Source organism: Nicotiana tabacum, chromosome 3 (genome assembly GCF_000715075.1).
Source record: "Nicotiana tabacum cultivar K326 chromosome 3, ASM71507v2, whole genome shotgun sequence".
Classification (NCBI taxonomy): Eukaryota; Viridiplantae; Streptophyta; class Magnoliopsida; order Solanales; family Solanaceae; genus Nicotiana; species Nicotiana tabacum.
In genome coordinates, this window is record NC_134082.1 from 160,665,931 (window position 1) to 160,680,121 (window position 14,191).

The 14,191-nt window shown below is 32.1% G+C and overlaps 2 protein-coding genes across 2 annotated transcripts; both read right to left on the reverse strand.

The window, feature by feature from the left end:
* Window positions 1–8,897: 8,897 nt before the first annotated feature.
* Window positions 8,898–10,487, reverse strand: LOC142177633 (uncharacterized). The gene is made up of 4 exons (XM_075246894.1): window positions 10,137–10,487; window positions 9,868–9,875; window positions 9,268–9,698; window positions 8,898–9,031 (listed from the first exon to the last, which is right to left on the reverse strand). The coding sequence occupies exons 1-4, from the start codon at window positions 10,485–10,487 to the stop codon at window positions 8,898–8,900; spliced, it is 924 nt and encodes a 307-aa protein (XP_075102995.1).
* Window positions 10,488–10,594: 107 nt separating this feature from the next.
* LOC107766877 (uncharacterized) lies at window positions 10,595–12,053 on the reverse strand. The gene is made up of 4 exons (XM_075246899.1): window positions 11,755–12,053; window positions 11,310–11,388; window positions 10,838–11,192; window positions 10,595–10,746 (listed from the first exon to the last, which is right to left on the reverse strand). The coding sequence occupies exons 1-4, from the start codon at window positions 12,051–12,053 to the stop codon at window positions 10,595–10,597; spliced, it is 885 nt and encodes a 294-aa protein (XP_075103000.1).
* Between the last annotated feature and the right edge of the window lie 2,138 nt (window positions 12,054–14,191).

Here is a 14,191-nt window from a genome sequence, read left to right on the forward strand (position 1 = left end):
AGAAGGAGAGAAAAGGGCAGCGGCAGCGGCGGCTCCGGCGGTCACAAAGGTGGCACGGGGTGGGGGGATTGATTTGTGTGAGGAAAATAGAGAAGGGTAGGGGAATGTGTTGACAGAGAGTTGAGAAAATTTTGGGGAAGAAAATAAGAGAATGGGAGGGGGAAACCGTTTTTGAGTCCGGATTTACAAAAAACGACCAACGTTGGTCGCTATTTTTGGTAGCTAATTAAGTTTTGACTGTTTGACCAAAATAGCGACCAACGTTGATCGCTATTTCTAAAAAAAAAATAACTTTTTTTTTCTATTTTGGTTTTTAAATATTATAAGCTATAAAACAAAACTTATTAGCTATAAATATTTATTTTATTTAACTACGACTATTATAAATAATTAAAAACTATAAGCATAATCTTTAAAAAAAATTATATTAACTAGGTAACTACTTTTAATAGATTATAATAACATGTATGTAAAGGAATTTTTAAGTTATATTTAAGTATATGAGTAATTTCATACACACACATAAACTATATTGTAATTGATGATCAATCTTATACATTACTACGTACGAATAATTAATGAATTGATAAACCAATATAATATTATTCTATTAATTGATATAATAGTATTCATTATTTGTATTATAACAGAGTAAATGAATTACATTCATTCATCACTAGGTTATAAGTCGATGAATCAATTATAACAGATTAATTGATATGATGTTTTGTTTTTAATATTCAACGATACATCTGAGTAGGTTATAAGTCGATGAATCAATTTACTATTTAAACAATCCCTAAAAGAACCCGATATAGACACACACACAGAGACACACACACAGACACTTCACTGTAATACTATAACATATATATAACTTGTTTATAATATATGCTAGTGTGTGTATATATATATATATAACACACACACTTCGTGCTACTTTAACTACATATATAGCATGTTATAATACATGATATTGCATTCATTATTTGTATTGTAACAGAGTTAATGAATTACATTCATTCATCACTAGGTTATAAATCGATGAATAAATTACAACAGATTAATTGATATAAGTCGAGACGTTTTGTTTTTAATATTCAAAGATGCATCTGAGTAGGTTATAGTCAATGAATCAATTTACAAGTGTATCAATACCTAAAAGAATCCGGCCCTGTGTTCCGAGCGCTTCATGTTCTTATATATATATATATATATATATAGACACACACACATATACACACACACAGACACTTCACTGTAATACTATAACGTATATATAACTTGTTATAGTATATGTTAGTGTGTGTGTATATATATAAAACACACACTTCGTGCTACTTTAACTACATATATAGCATGTTATAATACATGATACTGCATTCATTATTTGTATTGTAACAAAATTAATGAATTACATTCATTCATCACTAAGTTATAAGTCAATGAATAAATTATAACAGATTAATTGATATAAGTTGAGACGTTTTGTTTTTAATATTCAATGATGCGTCTGAGTAGGTTATAAGTCAATAAATCAATTTACACATACACACACACACTTATATATATAGAACGCTTCGTTGTACTACTTTAACTACATATATATCATGTTAGAGTATATTTTAGTGTATTCATCCCTTGTATTACAAAAGTGTTAACGGATTACATTTATATTATTTAGATAGTAAATACAAAAGTGATTTTTTATTTTGACCAATGTTGACCGGAAAAGAGACCAACTTTAGTCGCTAATTATCCAGAAATTAAAAGTAGCGACCAAAGTTGGTCGCTATATTTAAATCAGATTTATTTATATTTTATATGATATTTAAAATAATAATATAATTATTAAACGTTATAAGTCCCAGATTAGCGACCAAAGTTGGTCTCTATCTGCTTCCCCTTTCGTATGGTCGCTAATTTTGAATTATATTTATTTATATTTTATAATTTTTTTAAAATAATAATATAATTATTAAAATTTTATAACTGGGTCCCAGATTAGCGACCAAAGTTGGTCTCTATCTGCTTCCCCTTTCGTAAGCGACCAACTTTGGTCGCTAATTTTAAATTATATTTATTTATATTTTATAATTTTTTAAAAATAATAATATAGTTATTAAAATTTTATAACTGGGTCCCACTTTAGCGATCAAAGTTGGTCGCTAATTTAAGTATTTCTTTGACCAAGCAAGTTTGACCAGTACGGCCAATATTTTGACCACATTATGGACCAAAAAGCGACCAACCTTGGTCGCTTATGTATTTAGAATAATTATTTAATTATTTTCACCAATTTAGCGACCAACTTTGATAGCTTTTCTTGACAAATCAATTTTGGTCATTTTTTTCCGTATTTCTAATAGTGATATTACAAATGAACTTTTACTACAAAAGAAAAAATATGTCTATGCAACAATAGAAATTTACTCCTTATAATTATAATTACAAAACCATTAGAACTTGACAATTAACTTTTAGATAGACGGTACATCAAAATCTTGAACATGCAACAAACAAATGTGAGTCGAAACTTAAATAGTGCCAAAAATGTCACAAAATACGTTCCTACTGTTAAAAAAAAAGTTACATAAATACATAAAACGCAGTATAATACTGCGTTTTACTTTAACGAAAAGTTAGCCATTAAAGTTAAACGTAGTACTATACTGCGTTTTATTAAAAAATTAATTTTTTAGGAAAATACATTACAATACTGCGTTTAACTTAAACGTAGTATTGTATTGCGTTTCCCTATAATATTTGGCCCACTTCTGCAAGACATTTAAATCCCTATAATTTATTGGAAATTTTACCACCTATAGAATAAGTTAGTACCCTATTTATATTCTATAAATACCCTTTTAAAATATTACATTCTATAAATACCCTTTTTAGTTTATAGCAAAAAATTTAAATTTAGTTCCATCCTAAAATTAAGGCTTAATATATGCTACAAAATATTTTTCTATCTCATTTTTTTTATTTTCTCTCACCTAATTAGCGTATATCTCCTCTCATCAGGTTTTCTCTCTCTTCTTCAATACACTTTTCCCTCTTCTCCCACAAACACACGTTTCATACACTTCAAAAACCCTCCTCCGCCATTATCGCGTATACTTCTCCGCCATTATCACCCCACACGCCATTCTTCTTCGCAACTGTTCTCAAGCATATTTTGACGGGCAAGTTGGTTCTCAAGTGTTTTTTATAGCTTCACAGTTGTATTTTGGAAATTTTCTCCCCGTAGGTAATTCAACTACTTCGAAATTACTTTTTCATTAGTTTGTTTCTATAAGTTTTTTTAGCGAATTTACACAATTTTCTGATATATCTTCCATTTGTATTGTTAATCACCAGGATTCTTTGAGTTTTCTCTCTAATGTCGGATGCAACGCCACTCAACAGACTACCCAGAGGTATACCCACCAAAATTCTCTATTTTGATGGGCCCTCTTTCTCGTTGCAACTGACTCAAGCGAAGAAAGATTTTGCAGGTTTATCAGCATCCAAAATTGATGAAAGAAGAAGTAAATTACACAATGACAAGTTTTAAAGAAGTCCAAGTTGATGAAGCTTCAAAAGAAACCAAAAATCAAGTTGGCTCAAAGAGGAAAAAACCTATGAAAGATTCAAGAAACCACAAGGTAATTGGTATTTGTTACATGTATTCTGTTGTATTCATATGTATCTTCTTGTATTTTTGTACCTTTTTGTATAGTGTATTCTGTTTCTTCTATAGTATGTTTATGTATTCATATGTATTTGGTTGTTTCCAACAGTTCATTTTTAATGTAATCTTACCTGTATTCATATGTATTCATGTGTATTTAGCGTTTGCTAATGTATATTTGCGATAATTCAATTGTCCAGTTTGACCTCAAATGTATTCATATGCATTCATATGTATTCAGGTGTATTCATCTTAAATATTTTGTATTATATCTGTATGTTACAAAGTATGTTAGCATATATTTAGCCTTGTCACTGTATCTAGTCTTCTGTAAGTGTTTGTAGTTGTCTGACATGCATTTGGCTTTGTCACTGTATCATGTCTTACATGTATTCCAAAAAATCTTAATATGTATTTTTGCAATGTATTCATCTGTATTAACATGTATCTTTCAATGTTCATTGCAGGGAATTGATTTGTTTGTGAAACACCAGCCAAAATTAGCACCCCATATTAGTAGTTACACTAACACTGATATAGTATCCCAGCTAAAAGATAAGCTTACTCCCGATCAGTTCCAACAATTCGGCAATACATGTCACACCTCCTTTTTCCGAAGCGATTTGATGTTCAACATCAACTCTTCAGATGCTTCATGGTTTGACAGTTAAACGGCACTCCAAACAATGTATTTGCAGTATACGTCAATGGTACTGAATTACATTTCACATTAAGGGAGTTTGCGCTTGTGACTGGCCTCAAATGTGTAGGTAAAGATGAAGATTTTGAGTTTAGTGAAACTCCTCCTAACCGGCTTATTGCGACTTATTTTGGAAGTGCTAATATTGTAAAGAAGAAACACTTGAGACAATGCTTCAATGACAAGGCATGGGGCCCCGACAATGATGAGGATGCTTTGAAGATATCTTTGTTGTATTTCATCCACACCTTTATATTTTCATCTGAGAAGAATAGTGCAACTATACCGAGGCTAGATTTTAACTTAGTAGAGAGTGGGCGCTATTCTAAATATCATTAGGGTATTAAAGCATTTGAGCTGTTGATAAACTCGATTAGCAAGAAGATGGATGCTTTGAAGAAGTATTACAGGATAGCTGGGATGCCCCTAGCTATGCAGGTGTGGTTTTATGAGTGCTGTTCTTCTGTTGATTCCAAAATTGCAGTCTGAGTCTGTGACGTGGTCCCCAGAATACTCAATTGGAGAACCACCAAAAATCAGCCAACATTTTCTTATCTGACGAACGGCATGTTTAAAGACATCGGAAACACGGTAATATGCAAATGTTATCAATATTCTGAAGATAATTGAACACAAATACATCTATAATTTGCATACATTTGCATTCAGTTAGAGGGGAAGCCTACTGTAATATACATTGGATTCATAAGCTTATATACATGAATACTTGCATACATATTAATACATTTTAATACATTCTAAATACAACAGAGTTAAATACACCTGAATATAGCATTATACAGTTATGCATTAATATGTTTTTTGTAAGTCATAACTTATTTTTGTTCACAGATTGTGTTCAAGGACATCACTCCTCTAGATATAGAGCTTGCTGTTTTTCAGATTCCTCAAGTGTGCGCCGATATTAAGAAAATACCTACTCCTGCGCACTCAGACAAATCGGGACAGGATACAGATGACTTTTCTCCTACACCCAATCTTCAATCTAAGAAGAAACATGTTAAAAGTGTTGGTCCATCTTCATCACCGCCATATAAGAAGGTCAAGGAACAACCCAAGATTCCTACAAAAGAACCAGAATATCAGCCCAAAGTCCCTCCTGTTTGTGTTTCTGACATTGGACATAAACTTGTGCATGACCATCAGCTCCCAGAAGACCAAAATGAGGAAGTATCTTCTTTGAGGAAAGACCTAAAATCATTCAAAGAATACGTGAGTATTTACCCACTGATTAATCAATAAAGTTTGATAGCTATGTGTTTTAGTATTTTTCTAACTATTTTGTACTGTTAAGGTTGTTGGAGAGTTCAAGTCTCTAAGGACATTGATCAATGATAACTTCAAGATGCTTTCAGAACAACTTCAACAAAATCAGCAAACTGAACCCATAGTGAGACATGATGGTGGCATTGACACAGATGTCGGAGATAATAATGAGGTATAAAAGCAGTTATCATATTGAACATATGTATTCTGTATTCATATATGTTTTAATCTAGCCATTTTACTGATGTATTTAACTGTTATTCAGCTCTATATATATGTATTCTGACTTTTAAATCTTAACATATTGAGCATAATTTTTTAAATGTATTCATAACTGTGTTACACTTAATCTATAATATCACTTTTAATTGCCGTATTTATTTTTATTTCAACTGTATTTACATGTATTCTGCTTGGTTAATCTGCATTTTTTGTAATGTATATTAGCTACTTATATGTATTTAATTTTTTTTCTAACATTAAGTTACCATGCTAACAATGGTACATACAACTACCAGAAAACTATTTCAAAGGTACCGTCCATCATACCATCTACCACAAACCAAGAGGATGTATCTAAAGAATTCTATGTTTCTCAATTTGAACTGGACGACAAGTTTCTACCCAGTCAAATTCCAGAAACTATAATAGTTGTTCACGCAAGTGCAAAAAAAGATGAAGCCACACCAGTGCAACCTCAACGAAATAGGCAACCAAGTAGATGGAACTCTTTGCCTTATCAGTCTAACTTCGACTCAGGAGGTAAGTGATTTTACAAACGTAATAATCAGCATTCATCGTGATTGAATCATTTATAGTAGTCCATAAACACAAATTCAATTTACAGCATGTTCCTCTGTAAAGTTGACACCCATCTTTGAAAAAAGATACCCGTTTGAGGAAGATCCAATAACGGGTCCACATCCTATGTTACTCATTCAATAATATGACAAGTGGGTTCGTGAAGGTCTTCTAGCAAGACATGATCAGAAGTGAGTTTTCCCCCGTTTATTGTATTATGTTTTCATTTTTTAAGGTATGTACATAATGAGTTTTATATCATACTTGTAGAGGTAATCTCGACGACCATTACAAGAAAAACAAGTCTATACTTCACATTCCATTGGATTTTGGAGTTGATCAAGTTGATTCCAAAAACTGGTTTTACCTTCTATCCATTTACGGGAAGTTATGGGATGACAATGTGAGTCTTTCCCAAAAATAATAATCTTATCTTTAAATAATAACATGCTGTTTTATTAACTTGTATTTAGTTGTATTATTCAGCTGTATTCAGCTGTATTTTTCTCTGATTTCCTATGTATTCAGGTATAGTTAATTGAATTGAACTGTATTATTAACCTATAGTTAACTTTATTGAAACTGTTGTATTCAACTGTATTGAACAATTGAATTACCTGTATTCATCCAATGGCAGTTAAATTCAATTGTTTCAACCAGCTGTCTAGATCTGTATTCAACTGTATTACAGTGTATTCCACCAAAGTCAGTTGAATTGAACTGTGTTATTAACATATATTCAACTCTATTCTACATGTTGTATTCACCTATATTAAGGAATTGAATTAGTTGTATTCATTCAATGTCAGTTGAATTCAACTGTAGTCCATAATCTGAATACAGTTGTATTCACCTGTATTACAGTGTATTCCTCTATTTTCTGTATTCATTTGTATTCAACTTTTTTTTAGCATCTATATTGAGGTATTCATATATATTATTTCTTAGTTCAAGCAAATAAACTCACACTATCTACCAACCTCTTTTGTTTATAGCATATGGATGTCATATTCTACTATTTGCGAAAGATGGGCGAGTACAATCAGCATAGGGACTTCACGTTTACTACTGTTGATTGTATATTCAAGACAAGAATAGATGAAATATATGACAGGTATGAAGATACAGATAGTAATGCTAATGTAGCCAAATAAGAAGACGTTGTATGCGAGTATATTAGGGGCTACAGATTGCATGCTAATGTACCCTGGCATACAGTGGATAATGTCTTGATACCAGTGAACTTGAAGGAAAAACTTTATTGGGTGTTGGTTGTTGTGACTTTCAAAGATAGATGTATCAAAGTGTACGACTCGTACACGTCTTCCGGTCATGATGCATATGTAGTCTCTGAGATTGTAAAGCTAGCTAAGCTATTACCTCTGTATCTGTCAATTAGTGGCTTTTACAGAGATAGTCAAGGCATTGACTGGTATGCTTATCCCGCATACACAAACAAGGATCATAACGAACCTTTTGAAGTTATCTTCGTTCCTAATCTGCCTCAACAGAAAGCGGGCAGCATGTAAGTATCCAATCATCATTCTTATATGTTTTATACACTGTATATGGATTAATTATTTTATATTCTGTTTCAATCAATTATTTGTTAGGGATTGTAGAGTGCATGCTGCAGCCTTCACGGAGTTTCTGAGCACTATTGGAGAGATTACACAAAAAACACCATTTGATGTCACTCTTCTCCGTCAAAGATATGGTGCTCTGCTATGGGACTATGCTATGCATAAGATAGATGCTGATGCAATAAGCGAGAGTGAAGCACCTTCAAAGATTGAAAGGCAAATCTTTGAGTCGGAGGCAAAGATGCAGATAGTTTTAGAATAGCTTTAGGTTTTTTTTTGAGTTTAGCTTGAACAATGATACTGATTGTAGTGGTTTTGGTCGTAGATGCTATTTACTTACATGCTGAAATTTGGTTAAGTTTGCTTGAACAGGTTTTAGTTAACGCACATGTTAGTTACAATTTCTAAAACTTTATATATGCTGAATGATTTTTGTTAATGCCAATTTTTGAATTGTATTCAGCTGCATAAGATCAGCTTTATCTTGCAGTATTAAGAAGTTGTATTTAGTTGTATTATTCTGTTTAGCTTATTGTATTAATCTATATTATTCAGTTCAATTCAGTTGTATTAAAGTGTATTTATCAGTTATCTACAGTTGGTATGCAAGTATATTCAGCTGCATCCATTCAGATGTAACTTTGAATTGACTAGAAACAATACAAGTTATATTGATTAACTTGTATTTAGTTGTATTATTCAACTGTATTCAGCTGTATTTTTCTCTGATTTCATATGTATTCAGCTATAGTCAATTTAATTGAACTGTAGTATTAACCTATAGTCAACATTATTGAACATGTTGTATTCAAATGTATTGAACAATTGAATTACCTATATTCATCCAATGTCAGTTAAATTCAACTGTTTCAACCAGCTGTCCAGATCTGTATTCAACTGTATTACATTGTATTCCTCCAAAGTCAATTGAATTAAACTGTATTATTAACCTATATTCAACTATGTTCAACATGTTGTATTCACCTGTATTAAGGAATTGATATAGTTGTATTCAATTATACTAAGATACTCTCACAGCCACTTTATATATATTTATATATATAAAAATACTTCAACTAAATAAATTCAGAAAATATTAACGAAAGTCATTCCACAATATATTACTTCGAAAAAAGAATTCATTATAGCTGATAATGTCATAATAAGTGTTGAGAAATTGTCGAGTCACCAATACATGTCAGAATACAACTATTTATTACGTGGAGCATTCCTACAAGTTCGCTTGTTATGTCCTCCCTGCCCACATATGCTACATGAATGTTGATTTTTCGGCAACAACAATTCACTTAAATTTTTGTCGCGCTTCTTCTTTGGCCTTCCAGGAGGTCTTTTCCATTTGGGTGGTAGTACAACCTCCTCTGCAACATGCTCTGGTATATTCCAGTCATTTTTGTCCGGTAGCGGGTTCACTGGCACATCGTATGTCATTACAATTGCACTTGACTTGTAATAGCTAGAGCAATATTCTTCAGGCATTAAAAACTTGCTCTTCAATACAGCCCAGGCATGTGGGCATGACAATTCATCAATTTGGAATCTCCCACAAACACATTTTCTCTCGAGCAGGCAGACTGTGTAATTCCTCCCACCATCGTTAACAATATGTAAGTATTCAAGTTGAGGGTACCACCTACATTTAAAAACAGAAATATAAGTTTTGAACACATTTACATGAATTAACAAATATATACTACTGAGTTAAATGGTTACTATCAACTTCAAAAATTGCAACTTCATCCAATTTCAGTTAAATTCAGCTGATTCCAGCAACTGTATGCAACTGTATTCAACTGTATTACTCTACAGTCTGCATTTGTATGCATTTGTATTCAACCTTTTTTGAGCAACTGTATTCAGGTATTTCCAATCAATTTAAACTGTATCAATCACCTGAATTCCATTGTAATCATTATCACGTGCATACAAGTCTTAATAATAACATGTATTTAACTGTATTCATCTATATTATTTACTAGTTCAAGCAAATATTCATAAAAATTAACGGGTAGTTCTGCCTAAAAAAATTGTATTCAGTTGTATACAACAATGCCATAAAAAATTAACTTACAGTCATACGGGTACACATGGTCTCATTCAACTCCAGCATTTCCTGGTATTTTTTCCCAAGCGTCTTGTATGTCTGAGTAGATTCTTTACGGTTACTACAATTCCAACGACCAAACATCTTCCTAACTTCTTCGAGGAAGTCATATATTGACAATTCCCTTGCTGAAACTAGTGCTGCATTGATTGACTCAGCGATATTTGACGTCATTGTCCATCCCCTGTTAACAGGTGCATACAACCTAGCCCATTTTTCGTAACCAGCTAACTCTAAGTATTCTTTCACCCTAATATCTACCTTCTCAACCTTCTCCATCAGACTATCAAATTCAGTTTGTGTGTATGCCTTTTCCATTGAGAAGTATATCTCACTCAACTTGGCATGGCTCTTTTTGAATTTCTTGTATACGTTATTCCATAGATGCCATATGCAAGCACAATGCGGTAAATCCGGATATACTCTCAATACAGATTTAATGATGTCTCATTTCTATCCGAAACAATGCACATGTTTTCCCTTACACCGTATGCTATCTTGAATTGCTCAAAGAACCACGTCCAAGCAGCATCGTTCTCTGAATCAATAACACCGTATGCTAGTGGCAATATATGACCTGTTTAATACAATTGAATATAATTGTTTTTAAATACATGTTTTCCAATGCTTTAAATATTAACAAATTGTATTATTATTGAGGTACTCACCTGCACCATACAACGTGCTTGCAGAAACGAATGTCCCGGTGTAGTAGGATTTTAGATGACTTCCGTCCACTACAACAATTGGTCTACAATGATCAAACCCCCTTATAAATGCATACAATGATATATACACGTACATGAATTCATTCTTTGACGATTTTTCCATTCTTATGTGAGAACCTGGATATGTCTTATCCATTGTATATAAGTATCCTGGTAATTTTTTGTATGAATCAGCCGGTTCACCTCTAAGAAAATTCATTTCCTTTTCTTTAGCCCTCCACGCCAACATGTAGCTAACATCAACACCTAGATCTGATTTCACGTCATCAATAATGTCCTTCGGAGTGTATTTCCTCTTATGGTTTTTAAGCTTTGTCCTTATAATACCACTTATAAGGCTGCTACTAGCCTACTGCTGCTCGTACACTTTATCCTTCAGCGGACATGTATGGTTGTCATTGAATTCTCTCACCTTGAATAATTCCGATTTGTTAATGCTTGAAGCCTTAAACCTCCAATCACAATCTTCTGAAATACATATTAATGCATAGCTGGAAAGAAAAGTTCATACATCAGACAACTTAACGAATCTGACATATATACTTCCTATTCATAAAGTACCAAATTGATATTTGTGTATATGTAATTTTGTATACTAACGAATTCCAATATTGTTAGATGTGATTAAATACAATAAATACAACTAAATACATTCGTATGAATAATCAAACACTTAGTAACATTATAGACATAATATGAAAATAATCATAGCCATTGTTTTATTTTTTCAATAGTAAAATACACCTGAATACATATTATTAAGAATACTAAAAAAATATAAATTTTCAAAGGTGTTCATCATCTGGAGGAAACACACAACTACAACTAAATACAACAAAGTTAAACAAACATCAAACCTGACAGCATTAGACCGATCAACACGGAATTGAAACCTTTGAGCTATAGCATAATTCTTCATCACCTCTTTCAATGTAGCCTTATCCTTATACACTTGTCCAGCCATAACCTCCTTTTGATTAGTTTTTGAAATTATCAAATCCTTGTGGAGTTCGAACACTCCAATCGCTTCTCCTGAATTGGCAAGTTCTATAGATAGTGTATCATCTGTATCGAAATCGTACATTTGAACTGCTTCGTCTATCTGCACAATGTCGCCTTGATTTAAACCATCTCCGGAGATAAGCTCCTTTTCCATAGTTGTAATGCACAGAGGATACATCCAAATTCTCTGTTCTCTTTTTTCAATTTTACATACACTTTGTAACCCATATCATTGTGTATTTCCATTGGCGTGTGATTGCCTTCAACATTGTATTGTATTTTAATGGTATTTGTGCTCAAATCTATACCCAGTTGATTAGAAATTGAACCAACTAGATCATTAAAGGAAGCATACTCCTTAATCAGTATTCCCTCAATGGAAAAGTCGATATAATTGCCCTCATCGTTCCACTTTCCAGAATGACGCAACAAAATTGTCAAGCTTGCCATATATATAGAAGAGTTATACCTTCTTCTGTATATAATCTGTATCAATCGATAAGGAGGAGAAGAAAATCGCACAATATAGAAGCAAGTTGCTCTGTTTCTTCGCTTCTTTCACGTTTCTGTATTTATGACTTTGAGAAGAATACAGATTGATGGGATAACTTTTAAGTTTGTTGAGTAAAATTAGGGAAATCAGAATTGATTTGATTTCCTTCCGTTTTAACATCTTCGTCGACCCAGATATTGCGCAGATACGTTACGTATTTAGCGCTACATACGTTTGAATACAAGTAAATACATATCAGGATTAGCAAGATTTCCTTTTTGTACGACGCTAATTTTTGTTGTATTATTAAATACACTACCTTAAATACATTGTAGAATTGCATAAAAGATATCTATAGGACGTAATATAGCAAAGGGTTTCTATTAATGGCTAATTAGGACTAAAAGATGGTGCTTTGTGAAAAATTCTCTAATTTATTATAGGAAAACACAATATAATACTGCGTTTCCCTTAAACGCAGTATTGTACTGCGTTTTCTTATAATAAATTATAGGGACCCTTCTTCTTCCTTGGCTTCACGACAGAAGTCATTGTTTAATCCCCCTCCACTGCTGGTCCCCCCCCCCCCCCCGCGATTTAAAAAAATATATTCTTGGGCCCCACCTGTACACAAAAAGCGAAGAATATAGGTCCCGCACACATCACAAGCCTTGGATTCCTTCTTTCGGGTTGAAAAATTCAATTTGGATCGATTTCAAAAAACTTAAATCGAGGTATTTCGATTTTATTTATGCCGAAACTCGTAGAGCATATGCATATTTGTTTTATTGAATGTGTTTTCACGTTGATTTGTGTTATGTTTGTGTTTAAATTTGCATGTTATTTTCACCCGGATTGAATTATTAGCATTGGGACAAAAAATAGTTAATATTAGCCTTGAATTATTTATTTAATTTGCTGTTCATATGTATGTTATGTTTGTTGTTTTTATATGTAATAGTGGCTTTTTAGCGTAGTAGAATATATAGCCTTTTAGCGTAGTAAAATATATAGCCTTTTAGCGTAGTAAAATATAGAGCCTTGTTAGCGCAGAGTATCTGTAGTTTAAGTATGTACTAACTACAAACTCTATCCAATTACACTTTACAAAATTTATTATTTAATTTATAAAAATAAACTTACAAAACTAAAAAATTAATATATGTTGTCAAATTAACTCAAATATCGAGCATGGAACTCATAGATAATTTCTCAGTCCTAATCAATAATTAATTATTTAATTTATTAAACTAACAAAATTCTAAAAATGTTGAAATTGACACACATAATAATTAAGGATAACTTGGTGCTACCGGGCCTCAAATATCGAGCCTAGAACCCATTGATAATTACTCAGTCCAATTTTAAAAATAATTATTTAATTTATTAAACTAACAAATTCTAAAAATGTTGAAATTGACACACATAATAATTAAGGATAACTTGGTGCTACCGGGCCTCAAATATTGAGCCTGGAACCCATAGATAATTATTCAGTCCAAATCAATAATTAATTATTTAATTTATTAAACTAACAAAATTCTAAAAATGTTGAAATTGACATACATAATAATTAAGGATAACTTGGTGCTACCGGGCCTCAAATATCGAGCCTGGAACCCATAGATAATTACTCAATCCAATTATAAAATTAATTATTTAATTTATTAAATTAACAAAATTATAAAAATGTTGAAATTGACACACATAATAATTAAGGATAACTTGGTGCAACCAGGCCTCAAATATCGAACCTGGAATCCATTGATAATTATTCAGTCCAATTCAATAATTAATTA